Source organism: Protopterus annectens, chromosome 15.part0, assembly GCF_019279795.1.
Source record: "Protopterus annectens isolate FY-2018-M chromosome 15.part0, PAN1.0, whole genome shotgun sequence".
Classification (NCBI taxonomy): domain Eukaryota; kingdom Metazoa; phylum Chordata; order Ceratodontiformes; family Protopteridae; genus Protopterus; species Protopterus annectens.
The window spans coordinates 472,393,001-472,408,215 of NC_056749.1; the positions used below are offsets into that span (position 1 = coordinate 472,393,001).

The window sequence follows — 15,215 nt, forward strand, 5'->3', positions numbered from 1 at the left end:
TGCCATGTAAGCCAGGGCTTGCAGGACTTTCCTTGCAGTAAGCTGAGTTTGTGTTGTTAATGTCATGAAATATATTGGGAGTTGCTTTTGTTTTTCTTCTGTGAGAAAAGCCATCTGAGTTGATGTATCCAGTTCTGCCCCCAAGAATGTTATCCTTTGGGATGGTACTAGTCTTGATTTTTGCATGTTGACTGTGTATCCCAAGGCTTGCAACAATTGTATGACCTTTTCCAAATCTTTTATTAATTTTGCCTTGTTGTCCGCTTGTATTAGGCAGTCGTCCAGGTATGGGTAAATTTGAATTCCCTGAAGCCTGCAATGAGCAATTACTGATGCCAGGCATTTCGTGAATACTCTGGGCAGTAGATAAGCCAAAGGGCAATGCTGAGAATTGATAATGCTCTGATCCTGCAAGAAATCTGAGGTGTCTTCTGCAGTCTGGTCGTATAGGGACGTGCAGGTATGCCTCCTTGAGATCTAGAGTTACCAGCCAAGACTCCTTGCCCAGCATGGGAAGAAGTTGCTGGAGAGTCAGCATTTTGAATTTTGGAACAATGAGGTATGTGTTCAGAGCGGACAAGTCGAGAATAGGTCTCCATTGTTTTTCTTTTCTTGGTACAAGGAAAAGCCTGGAGTAAAATCCTTGGCCTTGTTCCATAGGCGGTACCTTTTCTATAGCTCTCATCCTTAGTAAGTTCTTGATTTGTCTTAGAGCGTCTGTTTTTGGCTTGGTGGTAGGTTTGGCATTCCTCTCTTTTTTGGTAGAGTGTGGAAGTGAAACCTGTAGCCTTTGTCTATTGTTTGTAAAGTCCATTTGTCTCCTGTAATGTAATGCCAGTTGTGGGAGAATAAAGCTAATCTTCCACCCAAGGGTGCTTCTTGTTGTTCCCTGGTAGGCGGAATCAGAGCCCAGTCATTGTGTCTGTCCAGTGGTAGTGGTTGTAGTTGAATCTGTGGCAGTACTTCTCCGATTGGTAGGCTGCCACTGACGTCCCCTGTAGGCATCCCTGGATTGACCTCTGCCTCTTGGGCGTCTATTTCTGCCTCTCTGTGCTCTGGAGGTGTCTGGAAAGGACCAATTCTTCGAAGGCCAATTTCTGCTAAACCTCGGAGGTTGGACCTGTAAGAAATCCTTGACTGTTTGGACAGATTTTGCTTTTTCCTCCACCTTCTTTAGAACCTCTTGTGCAGGGGAGCCAAACAAACTTTGTTTCTCCATAGGGGCATCTAGGAGTTTTGACTTAACATGGTCTGGTAATGATTGTTCTTTTAACCAAGCATGCCTTCGAATCACTGTACCAGTCATAGCTGATCTAAAAGAAGCCTCCAGTGCATCATAGCCACATTTAAGAAAATGGTTACTGACCTGTTGAGAGTTATGTACCAATTCCTGAAGGGACTTGCGGTCTATAGGTTCAGGGGAGGATAGTTTTTTATTTAGCTGTTCTAACAAAAATTCCTGGTACTGAATCATGTGGAATTGACAGTTTAAGGCCCTGGCCGAAAGAGTAGCAGAAGTATAAACCTTTTTACCCCACCTCTCTAATGCTGTAGATTCCCTTTCAGAGGGGAGAGGATTTTTGGCAGAGGCAGCTGCCACAGCCTTAGGGCCCTGTGAAATGGTTTCAGGATCTGCCACAGGAGCCTTATACAAATGGTAGTGTGTGTCCAGGACCCTGTAATATCTGTCTGGCTTGGCAGGGGCCGGAGGAAGAGAATCAGGGGCAGTACAGGCATCATTATATGCATCATCAACAACAGTTAGTACTGGTGGAATGGCTAAAGGTCTATGCTGCGGTAAGTGTAAGAAAGTCCTTAGCCTTTTCCTGGAATCTGAAAAATCCTGGCCCTGCCATTGAAAGTGTTCCCTCATAGCATGTAAGGTTTCCCCAAAGGAGAATTCTTCTGGAGGAGAAGCAGAAGGAATGGAATCTTCTGCATCAGAATCCTCATAAGGAGAGTATGGGCCTTCCTGAGGGTTTGAGACATCTGAGTCATCCGAGGAATTGTCTGTGGAAGCAGGTTCGGGGGGTTCAGTCCTAGGCCTCTTCTCTAGAGGGGGTTGAGAGGCCCTGTCTGGGTGAGGTTGGGATCCCCTGATCAAAGAAATGAGATCCTCAGCCAGGCTGAGCATTTGAGAACTGGAGGTAGGCCTGTGAGAGGTTATTTTAGCAGGTGAGGCCTTAGGGGATTTAGCTGCTTTAGCCCTGGCAAAGGCCTTGATAGACATGGATGCAGGAGGTCTAGCAGCCCCACGTGCAGGGGTAGATATGTCTAAAGGAATAATATCTGACAAATCCTGGGTGCTAGTTTCAGTAGGAACAATATCTGAAGCCGATTCAGCCATGCTCTGTGAAGCCTCGGCTTCCGGAGGCCTGTTTTCGGCCGAAGGAAGAATAGAGGACTCGGTTTCAGCCGAAACCGAGACACTCGCGGTTGGCCTGGCCGTGGTTTCAGCCGAAACCGCGGGCCGTGAGTGTCGGTCCTTTTCCTTGTGTTTTTTAACTAATTGTGCTGTCGGAGTTTCCGACGGCATTTTGTAAGCAAAAGCGGGACCAAAAAACTCCTCTGCAAACTCCGACCGACGTCTAAGCGTCCATCGGTTGAAAGAAGCACAGGCTACACAAGCTGATACGTCATGGTCCGGGCCTAAACAAGGAAGGCAGTAAGAGTGGAAATCCTTATGAGGTATTTGTTTCCCACAAGTTAAACAATTATTTACTTTGTCTGACATCGGCTGAGGCAAGAAAGAGTCCCCAACAGGGTACTTAGCTTTTTAGAAGTCTTCGGTAGTAGGAATCTCTGGATCTGACCGACTGGCACTTGCGAACAGCTTCTGCTTTGGGCACCGCGCGGCAAGAAAGACTGAGGAAAATGGCGTCGGCTGATGCCTTTATACCACAGCAGCTATGACGTCGGGTGGAGTGCGACATCAGCCGAGGCCAGACCCAGACTTAGGAATCCGGCCGACCGCAGGGCTGCCTGAGGCAGGACAACCCATATGTTAGGACTGCAGATGCATCCTTGAAGGACATCACTACTTATCTAGGTAAGCTTAACACTTTTACCCAAAACGTCTTTTTCAGTTAAGGGAGATCAGAGTTTTTGGTTGTGCATTCGCACCAGGGTAGGGTCCATTCGGAGTCGACGCCAGAACCTAGGTGCCATGCGATGTTAGTTTGGTGGGGGGGGGGTGCCTAGAATGAGGTAAAGAAGAAAAACCACATTTAAAAGGCATAACAAATACAATAGCTTGTGCTTAGATAGTACAGTTTATATACTGATAGTCATAGTAGTGTGAGCTATATTGTGTAAAGCAGTGTAAGAGAGGCGATGAAACTACACAGTGCCATGTACCAAGCAAACTTCACAACAAACTGCACATACGTACCAGCAAATTCAGTTAGAAGGAAATCAAGTACAGTGTAGTTAACAGCCTTGCTCGGATTAACAAACGTGTGCTAACTAGTTATGCACGAAGAAAAATCAAACGTTGTAGCAGCAGTAAAGCTAAGACCAACATTAGTTTGAACTACAGTATTAATCAACCTTGCAACACTACAGATATAGACATTAGATATGGCTATCCTGCGAGTACTAAGCACTAGGCTTTAACAGAGGAATAAGGCAATCGTTAAAACAGCAGTAAGCCAGAGCAGACAAACATTGCTTTAAAACAGCAGTAAACCAGAGAAGATAAACATTGCTATAAAACATCAGCACTAACCAACTTTGTAACGCTGAGTATTATACAAGCAAAGAATGCCAGCAGTTATTTAAATACATATAATCATCAGGTAAGACTGGATCAGGTAAGAAAAAAATATTCTGAAGACAGCTGGATATAGCATCTTGAATCGCATGTCTGCCTCTCAACATCCCCTGCTTGCTTGGATACACTTGCATCTTTTTTCCATTGTACTGTGAATAAGCTTTTTCCAGAAACACTCTGGTATCCACAATTTTTAATAATTTTCCCTTCTGCCACTTTATATGGAGCAGCTCTTTCTGCCACTATAATTGCATATTTACTAGTGTAGATATTGGGCTGCTGTAGAACATCTGTCCAACCACCTCCCTGCACTTTCATAATTACTGCCATCTATTCCTTTCAGTTTCTATGCTACAGTACAAAATCAGGTTTTCTCTACATGCTCTATATTTTAGCTCTACCACTTTTTGAAACTGCTCTTCTTGAGAAACTCATTTTTAGCTAGTCTTTCTTTCATTTCAGCCTGTGATTTCTGTAGTTTTATCAGCAAAAATGAAAAGCTGTTTAAAGTGTCTTCTAATTTTCCAGCCTTTTGTTATTTGATCTTACACATTCATTTTGTTTCTCACTTATTTTAAACACATCTGAGTTATATTTTTCTCTATACTACTGGAAGCCACATCCTGCTCTAAAGCTAAAATTTATTTTTTTGATTTATTTTACATTTGTTGACCGGGTTAGTCCGACCGACTGAGCTAAGTAGCCCTTTTTTAGCAGAGGCCCAAGAAAAATGAGAACTTTTTTTTCTACTGAAAACTCCAAGGCTCTTCCCAGTTAGGAGCTTTTTTTCTCCTTTTTTAGTTGATTTGATTTTCATTTTATTGTTCCAGATGTCTACTTTGCTGGTATGAGGGCAATGCATTTACTAGCCGATAACCTAATTTTACTCACATTGATAAATTTTACTGACTTTTAATAATGTCTCAGTTTTCACACAGAGATCTTGTATACGTGTAGTTTAGCTTTTATCAACCAGTAACTCAGTGTGCGGCCTTCCTGGAAGTCATAGAGGATTTGGAAAGTGAAAGACTAAAGAAAGAACATACTTGTCTGTATTAAGCTTGTACAATATCTAAATCCAAAATACACCACCAAAAATCAGCAGCAAATAGCAGAAAGAGTGATCCAGGCTCCTCAAGGTTCACATTCTTTATTACAAAACTGAGAAATAAGCACTTGTCTCCTGAAACAGAGACTTCATCAGAATTAGTTATTTCTACAATTTGCTTGTGTAATATCTGCCTGAAGAACCATTGTAGTTCAGAGCACTTTCTATGACCTCATTTATATATCCATTTAAATACCCTATTTACATCTGCTTTGTGTGACCTCTTCTATGAACACACTAAAATCCCTGTTAATTAAAACTCTAAAAAACGTATGTATATTGAAGATTTGGTGCTTTGATCCAGATGATTTCACAACTGTTAGCTGGTAAATGACCCAGCCTAAATACAGTTCTAGTTGTTTAAGAATGTCTAATGGAAGAACTCCAACTTACTGCTACCTTATATATGTTTAAACTGTTAATCAAGGGCATGATACTCTACTGTGATAGTCATACGATCTCTGCAGATAATTAAATGACTTTGCCAAGTTTATGAATTGCCTAAATGAAAACAACTTTAACAGAAACTCTCTTTCAAGCTGCAAACCAAAACAATGAGGTTTCCTAGAATATATTTTTTCATAAGCCTACCTATAATTTTCTGTTAATCAAAGGAATTTTAAAGTTCTGACCATGGAAAATAGATTACAAGACTAAACAATATACAATTATCAGTTTATGTTTGAACCACCGTTCTAAGCTGGTCTAGTTCATTCCTGTACTTTTTTTTATAAATATATTTAATAATCCAGTCTTAATCTGACATTCAACAAACTAGAAAAAGATAAAACTTCGAAAAACACCAAAATGCCACCAAAGCCATAGAGTCAGGAAATATAACTTCTTTATTCACAAATTACCAAACATTTAAGGGCTTTTGTCACTAAGACTTCATCAGAACTAACCTTCACTCTGCTATTGCTCACTTATAAAGCCCCTTAATTCCACATTAATACCCTAATTAACATCAGTTAACACCATTAAAAACTTTTAAAAAGCAATGTAAAATTCTCTACCATCCACTGTTATACGTTTTTTTACATATAAAGAATATATATATATAAAATACATATAAAAATGAAAATTACACTGTAACTGACGCAACTTTAAAACTTAAACTTAAGCATTAAGGTACTACAATTGCGAAACTAAAGGAGTTGCATATATTGCTTGTTGTGAAAATTGTATGGCATTTTATGTGGGGGAAAAACAGGAAAATTAAAGATAGGATACATGAGCATTTGAGAGATGTTAAGATGGCAAAGAACACTAATGCCCTATATAGACGTGGTTATGTATCCCACTCGTACATTTACATTTTTTATTTTGTAACAAGTAAAAAGGGATGAAAAGGGCATTATACAGAGGAGCACCTAATCAAATATGAATTAAAGTGGCAATTACTGTTAAATGCTATGAACCCATCAGGGCTTAATGACAGTCGTTCAAGTTTGTCAATTTTAAAGTTGCATCAATTAGAAGTGTAATTTTCATTTTTATATGTATTTTATATATATTTTTCATATGTAAAGAACATATAATAGTTGATGGTAGAGAATTTTACATAGCTTTTTAAAAGTTTTTAATGGTGTTAATTGATGTTAATTAGGGTATTAATGTGGAATTAATGGGCTTTATAAGTGAACAATAGCAGCATGAATATTAGTCTGAAGTCTTAGTGACAAAAGTACTTAACATTTGGTAATTTGTGAATAAAGAAGTTACTTTTACTGACTGTTGCTTCAGTGGCATGTTGGTGTTAATCTGAGATGCTTAGGTTTTCACTAACCTTTGGTCCTGGAGAGCCAGGTTCACCTGGAAATCCATCACGACCTGCTCTGCCTGGAGCACCTGGTGAACCTTGGGGGCCAAGCATTCCTGGAAAACCTTGAACACAAAAGCAGATCAAAATAATTAAGCTCACAGCAAGACAATGTAAGACATATGTCCATCCCATGATCAATCTGTCAGCTGAGACTACTAATCCATCTGGTCCTGAAACAGTTCTGCATTCAGAAATATAACCTGTAATCACTAAGAAAGACACAAAGAATAATTTCCAGTTATTTTTCTATACAGTGTTTTTTTTTTCTAACTTCTACTAGCATTCATCAGCTCTCAGCATTTGTATCCCAGTATATAATAGAGATTTGTGTTTATCATATTTTATTTAGTAAAGACGTGAATACTGAAATTTCACAGTTCCACAAACACAACCCAATGGAAAACACAGTATCATACAAAACAAAAACAGTGCATCACAAGGGTTTTTTTCCATCCTGTGCCAATGTGGGGACTTCTCCTCAAAATGCTTTAACTCAAAATATACTAACTCCAAAACTAAATAATTTCAGAGAGTGGAGAAAAGTCATTTTAATGCACAAGTCACTTTTTCGCTTTAATCCATGTCACTAAACCTCATAGTACTCACAGCACAAAACAGAACTTATGAAAAACTAAGACTTGATAAAATAAGTCTTTTTACAACTTCACTGAAAGATGTACAGAGCTTTAACTTTTGGCCAAATTTAGTGTTCCCTGGATATGTATATATTCACCAGATTAAGTGAGTTTCAACAGAACCCTTTGCATTTAGTGGAACTGCTTGGTATACCTGTCTTGTTCATTGCGAGAGATAGCATTGAGCAGCCTTTCCTGGCTTGCCCACAATGGAATGAAGGGAAGCAGCTCTGATTCCTTACTGGATGGCACCTGGGAGCACTGGGTGACACATACATGCAATCTAGACCTAATGAGCTACTGCTGTATGTAATTCTGAGACGTAGCAGGCCTAGGGGATGAGCTATATTTATAAATTCAAACACATTCCGAGAGGTCAAGCAGCAATTTTTAAGTTCAGCAGAGCTGCCAACAGGGTTAGGGACTCTGAGCTGCTAAGGAATGTCCACCTAATTTACCAATTGTCTCACTTCCTGCCACCTAAACCTTGCCTCTCATGAGGGACTAGTCTGGCAAATTTTTCCTAGGTAGCAAATGTTCTTTGGATCTTGCCCTAGCAAAGGGTATGGGCCCAATCTTTGCCTTGAATGGGGAAGCCGGTGAACCCTGTCAGGAAACAAGTGCATCACAGGAACCTCTCCCATACTCGTAGCCAAACGGTACCCTGGCTTTTGCCACCCAAGAAAATTATTTTCCTGTGCCCCTGTCAAGCAGAGCCACAGAAGTGATCCCTGGGGTGAATTTCCTACCTCCCATCCAATCATCAAGATTTTTCTTGAAGAGTGCTAATGGAGGAGCTTTGTTTGATATAGTATGGGAAGTCTCTGGGACAGGAATCTCTTCCTCCAGCATGTTCTGATTTTTGTGGTGACAAGGTTTAGGTCCCTAGAGCATGTAGCTCACAGGGATTGGAATTTCTTTACGTGGAGCATGTCCAACAGCTCTGGGTTTGACATAGCTTTGAATGTTAGGCAGAGATCGCCTCTGAGTAGGCGATATGCGACAGAGTAAAGCTTGAGTTTTTTGAGACGTACTGCGTAGGGCGTCTGTTTGAGGCCGATAATCCTCTTTGTGAGGTATTTCTGTGGCCTTTTTGGCCAGTTTTGTGCTGGTAGAGGGGGGGCCATTAGGAAAGCTGAACAGGTAATTTAAAAATGCATTGAAGAAGGCTTGAGGATCAGCAGGTGCAGAGAACAAAAAAAAATGTGTGTGTGTGTGTGTATAATATATATATATATATATATATATATATATATATTTACACACACACACACACACACACACACACATACACATATATATATATATATATATATATATATATATATATATATATATATACATATAGGTGTGTGTGTAATTGAATTACTGAAAACCTGAACTTCATATGGTCGAGACCATATGATCAAGTTTTCAGTAACTCGAAATTAGGAAGTGGAATTAAAAAAAAAAACAAACACATCGTTTCTGCAGGGGGGCAAGCCCCCCTGCACCCTCCACCCCCCCACTTAAATATACCAACTCCGAGATTGTGCTACAGTGGGGAAAAGGGCAATCTCTCATTCCACGCTGTATGCAGAAGTGCAGAACAGGAGATCTCCCATTTCTTTCCTCACTATAGTGTGATCACGGAGATGGTACATTTAAGCAGGGAAGGTACAGGGTGGCTTGCCCCCCCCTCCCCCCGCAGAAACGATGTGTTTGGGATTTTTTTTTTCTTTTTATTTATTCCACTTCCTAATTTCGAATTACTGAAAACTAGATCATATGGTATCGACCATATGAAGTTCGAGTTTTCAGTAATTCGATATTGTGAAGTGGAACCATACACACACACACACACACACACACACACATATATATATATATATATATATATATATATATATATATATATATATATATATATATACACATATATACATATATACATATACACACACACTCACACACACACACAAACAGTGTGTACTGAGGTGTAGGTGGTCACATTAAACATGCTCACTGTGGACACATTCTTGAAACTTAACACTACTGGCAGCTCTCCTCATCCTTGGTAGAACATCCTGTAAGTGTACCATTCAGTGATGCAGCTGGCAAGCCATAATGCATAAAGTTAACTAACTGTAACACTCTTACTACAAAACGCAATGAATGCAAGCAGGTCCAGGAAGTTTTTGAGGCAGCGCTATAACTGGCAATAAGCATCTGTGGTATGGAGGACACATTCTTTCTTATCAACACTGAGAAAGAAAATTGTAAGATGCATGGATTAGTGATGAGACAACACAGAAGCAACCTTCAAGAGAAAATGAGAAATTGTCAGGAGAGAGACTTGATTCTTATGAAAAGTGAGATAACACTCTGTAAATGTAAGACTCTGGACTTCACATTTCTACCAGGCTGAGATGATGCCTATCAGGAGTAGCATTTTACAAATCACAAATCAAGTCTGTTGAACCAAACTGTTTCAAGGTTTTGTGTGTACAGGTCTCAAGGAGAAGAATGATGTTTACCAGTAGCTACAGATGAATATTTCATCAGCATAGCTGGCGTTAGGCTCCTGCAAAACCCATGAGTTGCTCCAACTGTTACTTTTCTTCGGCTCGGTTCCTCATGGATGTCCTCATAGTTCCCTGCCGTCACCATGAAAATCGGAATTGTGTTTCCATTTTTTTTTTTGATTCACTGGCAAGCTGCACTCAATCAGGTCTGCTCACTGAAACAAGGGATCTGACTGGCTGCAGCAGCCTGCAAATTAAGTTCTTATTTTTTTTCATTTTCTAAAGTAGAAAGTGATGAAGCAAGGACCTGATTGATCCTTGCAAATTACTTCCTGCACAAACTGCCTTTAAAAAGGCACCTGCAGCTAATAAGGATCATTTCTCTTGTTTTTAAACATAGGAGTGTTCGTTAGCAGCAGCAGAGTGCGGAGATCGAGCCGGGTTTGGACCAGCGTGAGGGCGGACTACATTGGAGAATGGACCAGCGGTGGATTCAAGCCTTTAGACCGGTCGTCATTGGCTTATACCCCTTTTTTCAACTGTCCTTCTAAAGGCAATTTCTCAAAAGGTCTGAAAAACTGTCCTTTTAAGGGCAATTTCAAAAGGACTGAGTGGTCTGACTCTGAGGAAGGCAAGGAGAGCAGGTGAGCCTTCAGTCTTGAAGAGGGAGAAGATTATTGGAAGCAGCCTTCTGTAGAAAGCATAAAAGGTAAGTTTTTGGGTTTAGTTTAAACTTTATTTTTGGTGTGTGTGTGTGATTGTTTTTTGTGCATATTTATTGTGCTAAGAGGTTTGAGGGGGTGAGGGCTGTGCTTGTACTAGTTTTATTTGGATTTTGTGTAGAGTTTTTGTGCTAAGAGGATGGGAGGGTTGTGGTTGTACCAGTTTTATTTTGTTTTGTGTAGAGTTTATGTGTTATGAGGGTGGGGAGTGAGGTTGTACCAGTTTTATTTTGTTTGTGTAGTGCTCTGGTGGTAAGAGGATGGGGGAGTGAGGGGCAGTGGTTTTACCAGTTTATTTTACTTGTGTAGTGTTCTTGTGCTAAGAGGATTGGGAAGATGGGGACTGGTTTTACCAGTTTTAATTTACTTTTATGTAGAGTTCCTGTGCTAAGAGGATGGGGTGGGGGGTGAAGTGCTGTGGTTGTACCAGTTTTCTTTAGTTTTGTGTAGTGACATGTTGTGCTAAGATGATTTGTGGGTGAGGGGCTGTGGTTATACCAGTTTTACTTTACATATTTTACATTTGTTTACTGGACAGTCAGACTGGGATAGTACCCATTTTCAGTGGAGACTTAGGGAGAAATGCTTATCTTAGTACACAAGTGCTAGAAGTATGTAAAATAAGTACAGTTTATCTGTTTGTACGTGGGACAATATAAGGGAATGTGGAATGTAATATACATTTAATTTTGATTGCCCATTGGTTAGGAGAGTATGTAAGTTAGTTATTTGGGGCAAGAGCTAGAGTTGGCTCGTTATTTTTTTGGCAGTATCTCTGCTGTATATATAAAAGATAGAGGGAATGGAATAGGGGTGATGAAAAAGAGGGGATATAAATAATGGGACAGAGAAGGATATTGTAGTTGGCTAGAGCAAGGATGGGTGGGCAGTCTTGTGAGACGCTAAGTCGATAGTCTTAGGTGTATGGGGTAAGTGGTGAAGATTAGCTTATTTCAGCCTGGGTTGGGACATGACCTGTTGCATGGTAGACGTGACACAAATGTATCAGTGTCAGCATATTGGATTGTGAGTGCTAGGGATGTGGCAGTACTGAGGCTGATAATAAATCCACTAAACTGAAGTGGACCAAGGATGGAGCCTTGTAAGACTCCTAATGTGAGTTAAGGTAGAGGGAGGTAGATCCTGGAGACATTTTACGGCTGTTTATGACCTGTTGGGTAGCTTTGGAGCCAGTGGAGGCCTAGGGGGATGCAATTAAGGTTGGCGAGAGTAGTTAGTAGTTTGTTGAGAGACTCTGACAAAGGCCTTTAACAAATCAAGATAGACAGATGATCCTGTTTTATCTTCATTTGAAAATTGATGGTGTTGGTATAATTGAGGAGGGCAGTTGCAGCATGAGGCCTGAAGCCGTGTTGGGATTTGGCAAGTAAATTATTGGTTGAGAATGAATGCATTCCTCTAGGAGTTCAGCTAGTGGGGAAAGAATTGCTCTTGGCCTATAATTTGTAAGTTCTGTCAAGTTTCCACCATTGTGCACGGATATAATATATGATATTTTCCAGATGGTTGGGACGTATTGCTCAGTAAAGGATGTTTTAAGTATTCAGGATAAGAACTGGTTTCAGCTGCTATTTTTTGAAATTCTGCTGGTAGATTGTCAGCTGACTTTGCAGTAGGTTTTGAGTTTTTTACAAGTTTGTCAAACACTGTTCTGTTACCTAGGTTTACAGTACTGTTTTACACTATCCCTGATGTTGCACCTTGGTCTGCAGTTTTTTGGCTGTTTGAATTATGCTGAGAGGTTAGGAGGTTGATGGGGCCTGTACATTGCTTAAAATGCCTAATGTTGGGAGGGGTAGTTAGCAGCTGTGAGAATGTTGCTGAAGGCATAGATATTTTGAGTGTATACTAATGCAAACCCTGTTATGCTACTACTGTGTATAAACACAATATTCTACTCGATGCAATGACTGCATTTTTTTCGTTGTCCGTAGTTAATGTGTTGAAAGTTTGGCAGCGTGGTTAGGGCCTGTGAGAATGTTGCAGTGTTCAGTGTATGCCTGGAGTTTTTTTAATGAGGGTCACGTACTGTATAAGCACATTGTTAATGCTATGCCTATGATTTTGGTTTTTACTTTATCCAGGATTATTGTGCATCGGCTGGGGGGGGGGGGGTGAGAATTCCGCAGAATGTACTGATATCTTACTGCATGCTAATACAAACTCTGTTCTGCTGTCTAGGTTTACAGTACTGTTTAACTATCCCTGATGTTACAGCTTGTTCTGCGGTTATTTTTGGCTGTTTGAATTATGCTGTTTGGAGGTTGATGGGGCCTGTACATTGTTTAAAAAGCCTAACGATGGAAGAGTAGTTAGTGGCTGTGCAAATGTTGCAGTGTTCAATGTTTGCCTGGGATATTTTTTAGTGTGGAGCCACGCACTGTATAAGCACATTGTTAATACTACGCCTATGTTTTTTGTTTTCACTTTATCCAGGATTATTGTGCAGAGGCTGTGGTGGTGGTGAGAATTTCGAGAATGTACTGATGTCTTTAATGCATACTACTGCAAACACTGCTCTGCTATCTAAGTTAATGTTTTAAACTATCCATGATGTTACGCCTTCTTCTGCAGTTATTTTTGGCTGTCTGAATTATGTTGACAGTTTAGCAGGTTGATGGGGCCTGTGAGAATGTGTGTCCAGATGTTTTTGGCCTGTTCTCTCTCAAAATGATTGCATAGCACAATGCGGAGAGTTGAGGCTACTAGCAGAAATGGACTTCATATTTCATACCCTCCACGTAATGCATGGTACACTCCCTGGCTTTATGCTTTTGTACACAGATCCTGTGCTAACAGGGGTTGTGGGAATGTCTCCCAATGTGTGTGCCACTTCCCCCTCACAAATGAGGTTTTCTAGCAAATCCATGATTTCACTCCTTTGTTCAACCAATGATTTTGGTTTGTTCAAGTGTGCTAGGAGATTGAGAGGTAGTGGGCATGTGTAGTTTTTTATTGTACCGTAACATTTGTCTTGCCTCAATTTGGTGTGTTCCCCTTCAAACTTGTGCTTCTCCTAGCCATTAGTTCTTTCAGACTTTAGTCTGTTCCAGAGAGCTTGTAATATCAATCTTTTGCATCATTTGGGGCCTCTTCACATGTTTGGAGGGATAAAAGGGGAAGAATTGTGTAGAAAAAGCTCAAGTTCACCTCTAGTGTTAGGTATTTAACATAAAACTGTAACTTGTGCCTTTCTCATTACTTTTTTGTGCCTACTGGTTAGTCATTCTTCAGTCTTTCTACCTGCAGTGCAATAGTGACCGATGTCAATGCAAGTCATTATGCATTTTTACTAACAGTATGACAAAAGGACTCTGTCTACATGTGTAGTAATTCTGCTTTACCTCCATTCCCAGTTAGAGATGAAGCGTACATATTTGTCAGGAGGAGCAAAAAGCTTCAGCAGCAGTGGAATGAGGATGCAAAGAGACAGGGTTCCATTATGAAAATTTTCTGTGGGTCATCGGAGAGGGGAGATTCAGGAAAAAGTCTGCCTTCAGGACAACACAATGGTTCTGTATTACAGTCTGACCACTGTGAGGCCAACATCCTGTCAACAGAAAGTGACACAGCCACGATCGAGCACCAGTATGCTGAAGTGGAAGGAACAGGACAATAGAATAAAGAGTAGGCAGACTATGGACAATAAGAGACAAGCAGTGGTTGAAAAGGAGATAACTCACTGGCACGGTGTGTTATGTGTTAGAATGTATTATTGCTGTTGTTGAATACTTGGTGGAATGGAACATGGCATTCTGTGGTACAAGTGATGCCCTCCTGGACACCTATAGCAATGACAATTTCTTAGGCCAAGTGCAACTTCTGTCGCAGTTTGACTCTGTCAGGGCTGATCATTTGCGTCATATTCGGAATAAAGAGGTAGTGGATCACTATCTTGGGAAGGACATACAGAATGAAGTTATCCAGCTGATTGCAAATGCTATTTTAAGGATCACTGTAGGGAAGGTGAAGGATGCTAGGTACTTTTCAATGATTCTTGACTGCACGCCAGACATCAGCAATCAAGAGCAAATAACTGTAGTAGTTTGGTATGTGTATATATACATTTATAAACATACTGGAAAATATTAAGATACAACTAAACACCCTAATACTGGGTGATTTCAACTACCCTGCCATTAACTGGGAAAACTACTCGTGTACCAACACCTTTGCCCAACGGTTCTTGGAATTCATAAATTCCATTGCCCTGGATCAACTAATCCTTAGTCCCACCAGGGGCTCCAATATCCTAGACCTGGTCATTACCAACATGGGAAATCAATGCTCCACACTTATGGTCAACCCCTCGTTGCTCAGGTCTGACCATAAGCTAATCACCCTTGACAACCACATCCTGCCCCCCACCCCCACCCCCCAGTAAGGAAACTTCCGTAAAAAACTTCTCCAAAGCCAACTTCATGCTACTCAAGTCAGAAGTGACAAACGTCATGACACCCATGCAGACGGGAACTGAAAGTTCGACTGCTGAATCCTACACTAAGGCACTGTATGAACACATCCACTCGTGCATGAATTGTTCCATCCCAAATAGAACCACGACCCTCTCCACCAAAACAAGGAAGCCAATCTGGTGGTCCCTTGCCATAAACAAACTTTACAGCAAA

At 40.6% G+C, this 15,215-nt stretch overlaps 1 protein-coding gene across 4 annotated transcripts in view; it reads right to left on the bottom strand.

The window, feature by feature from the left end:
• Positions 1 to 15,215, bottom strand: part of COL4A5 (collagen type IV alpha 5 chain) — a 3,591,008-nt gene that overhangs the window by 1,130,160 nt on the left and 2,445,633 nt on the right. For all 4 annotated transcript variants that reach the window (XM_044057208.1, XM_044057205.1, XM_044057207.1 and 1 more), the window contains exon 29: positions 6,670 to 6,767. In XM_044057208.1, the coding sequence (XP_043913143.1) occupies positions 6,670 to 6,767 (98 nt within the window). The remainder of the gene's footprint in view (positions 1 to 6,669; positions 6,768 to 15,215) is intronic.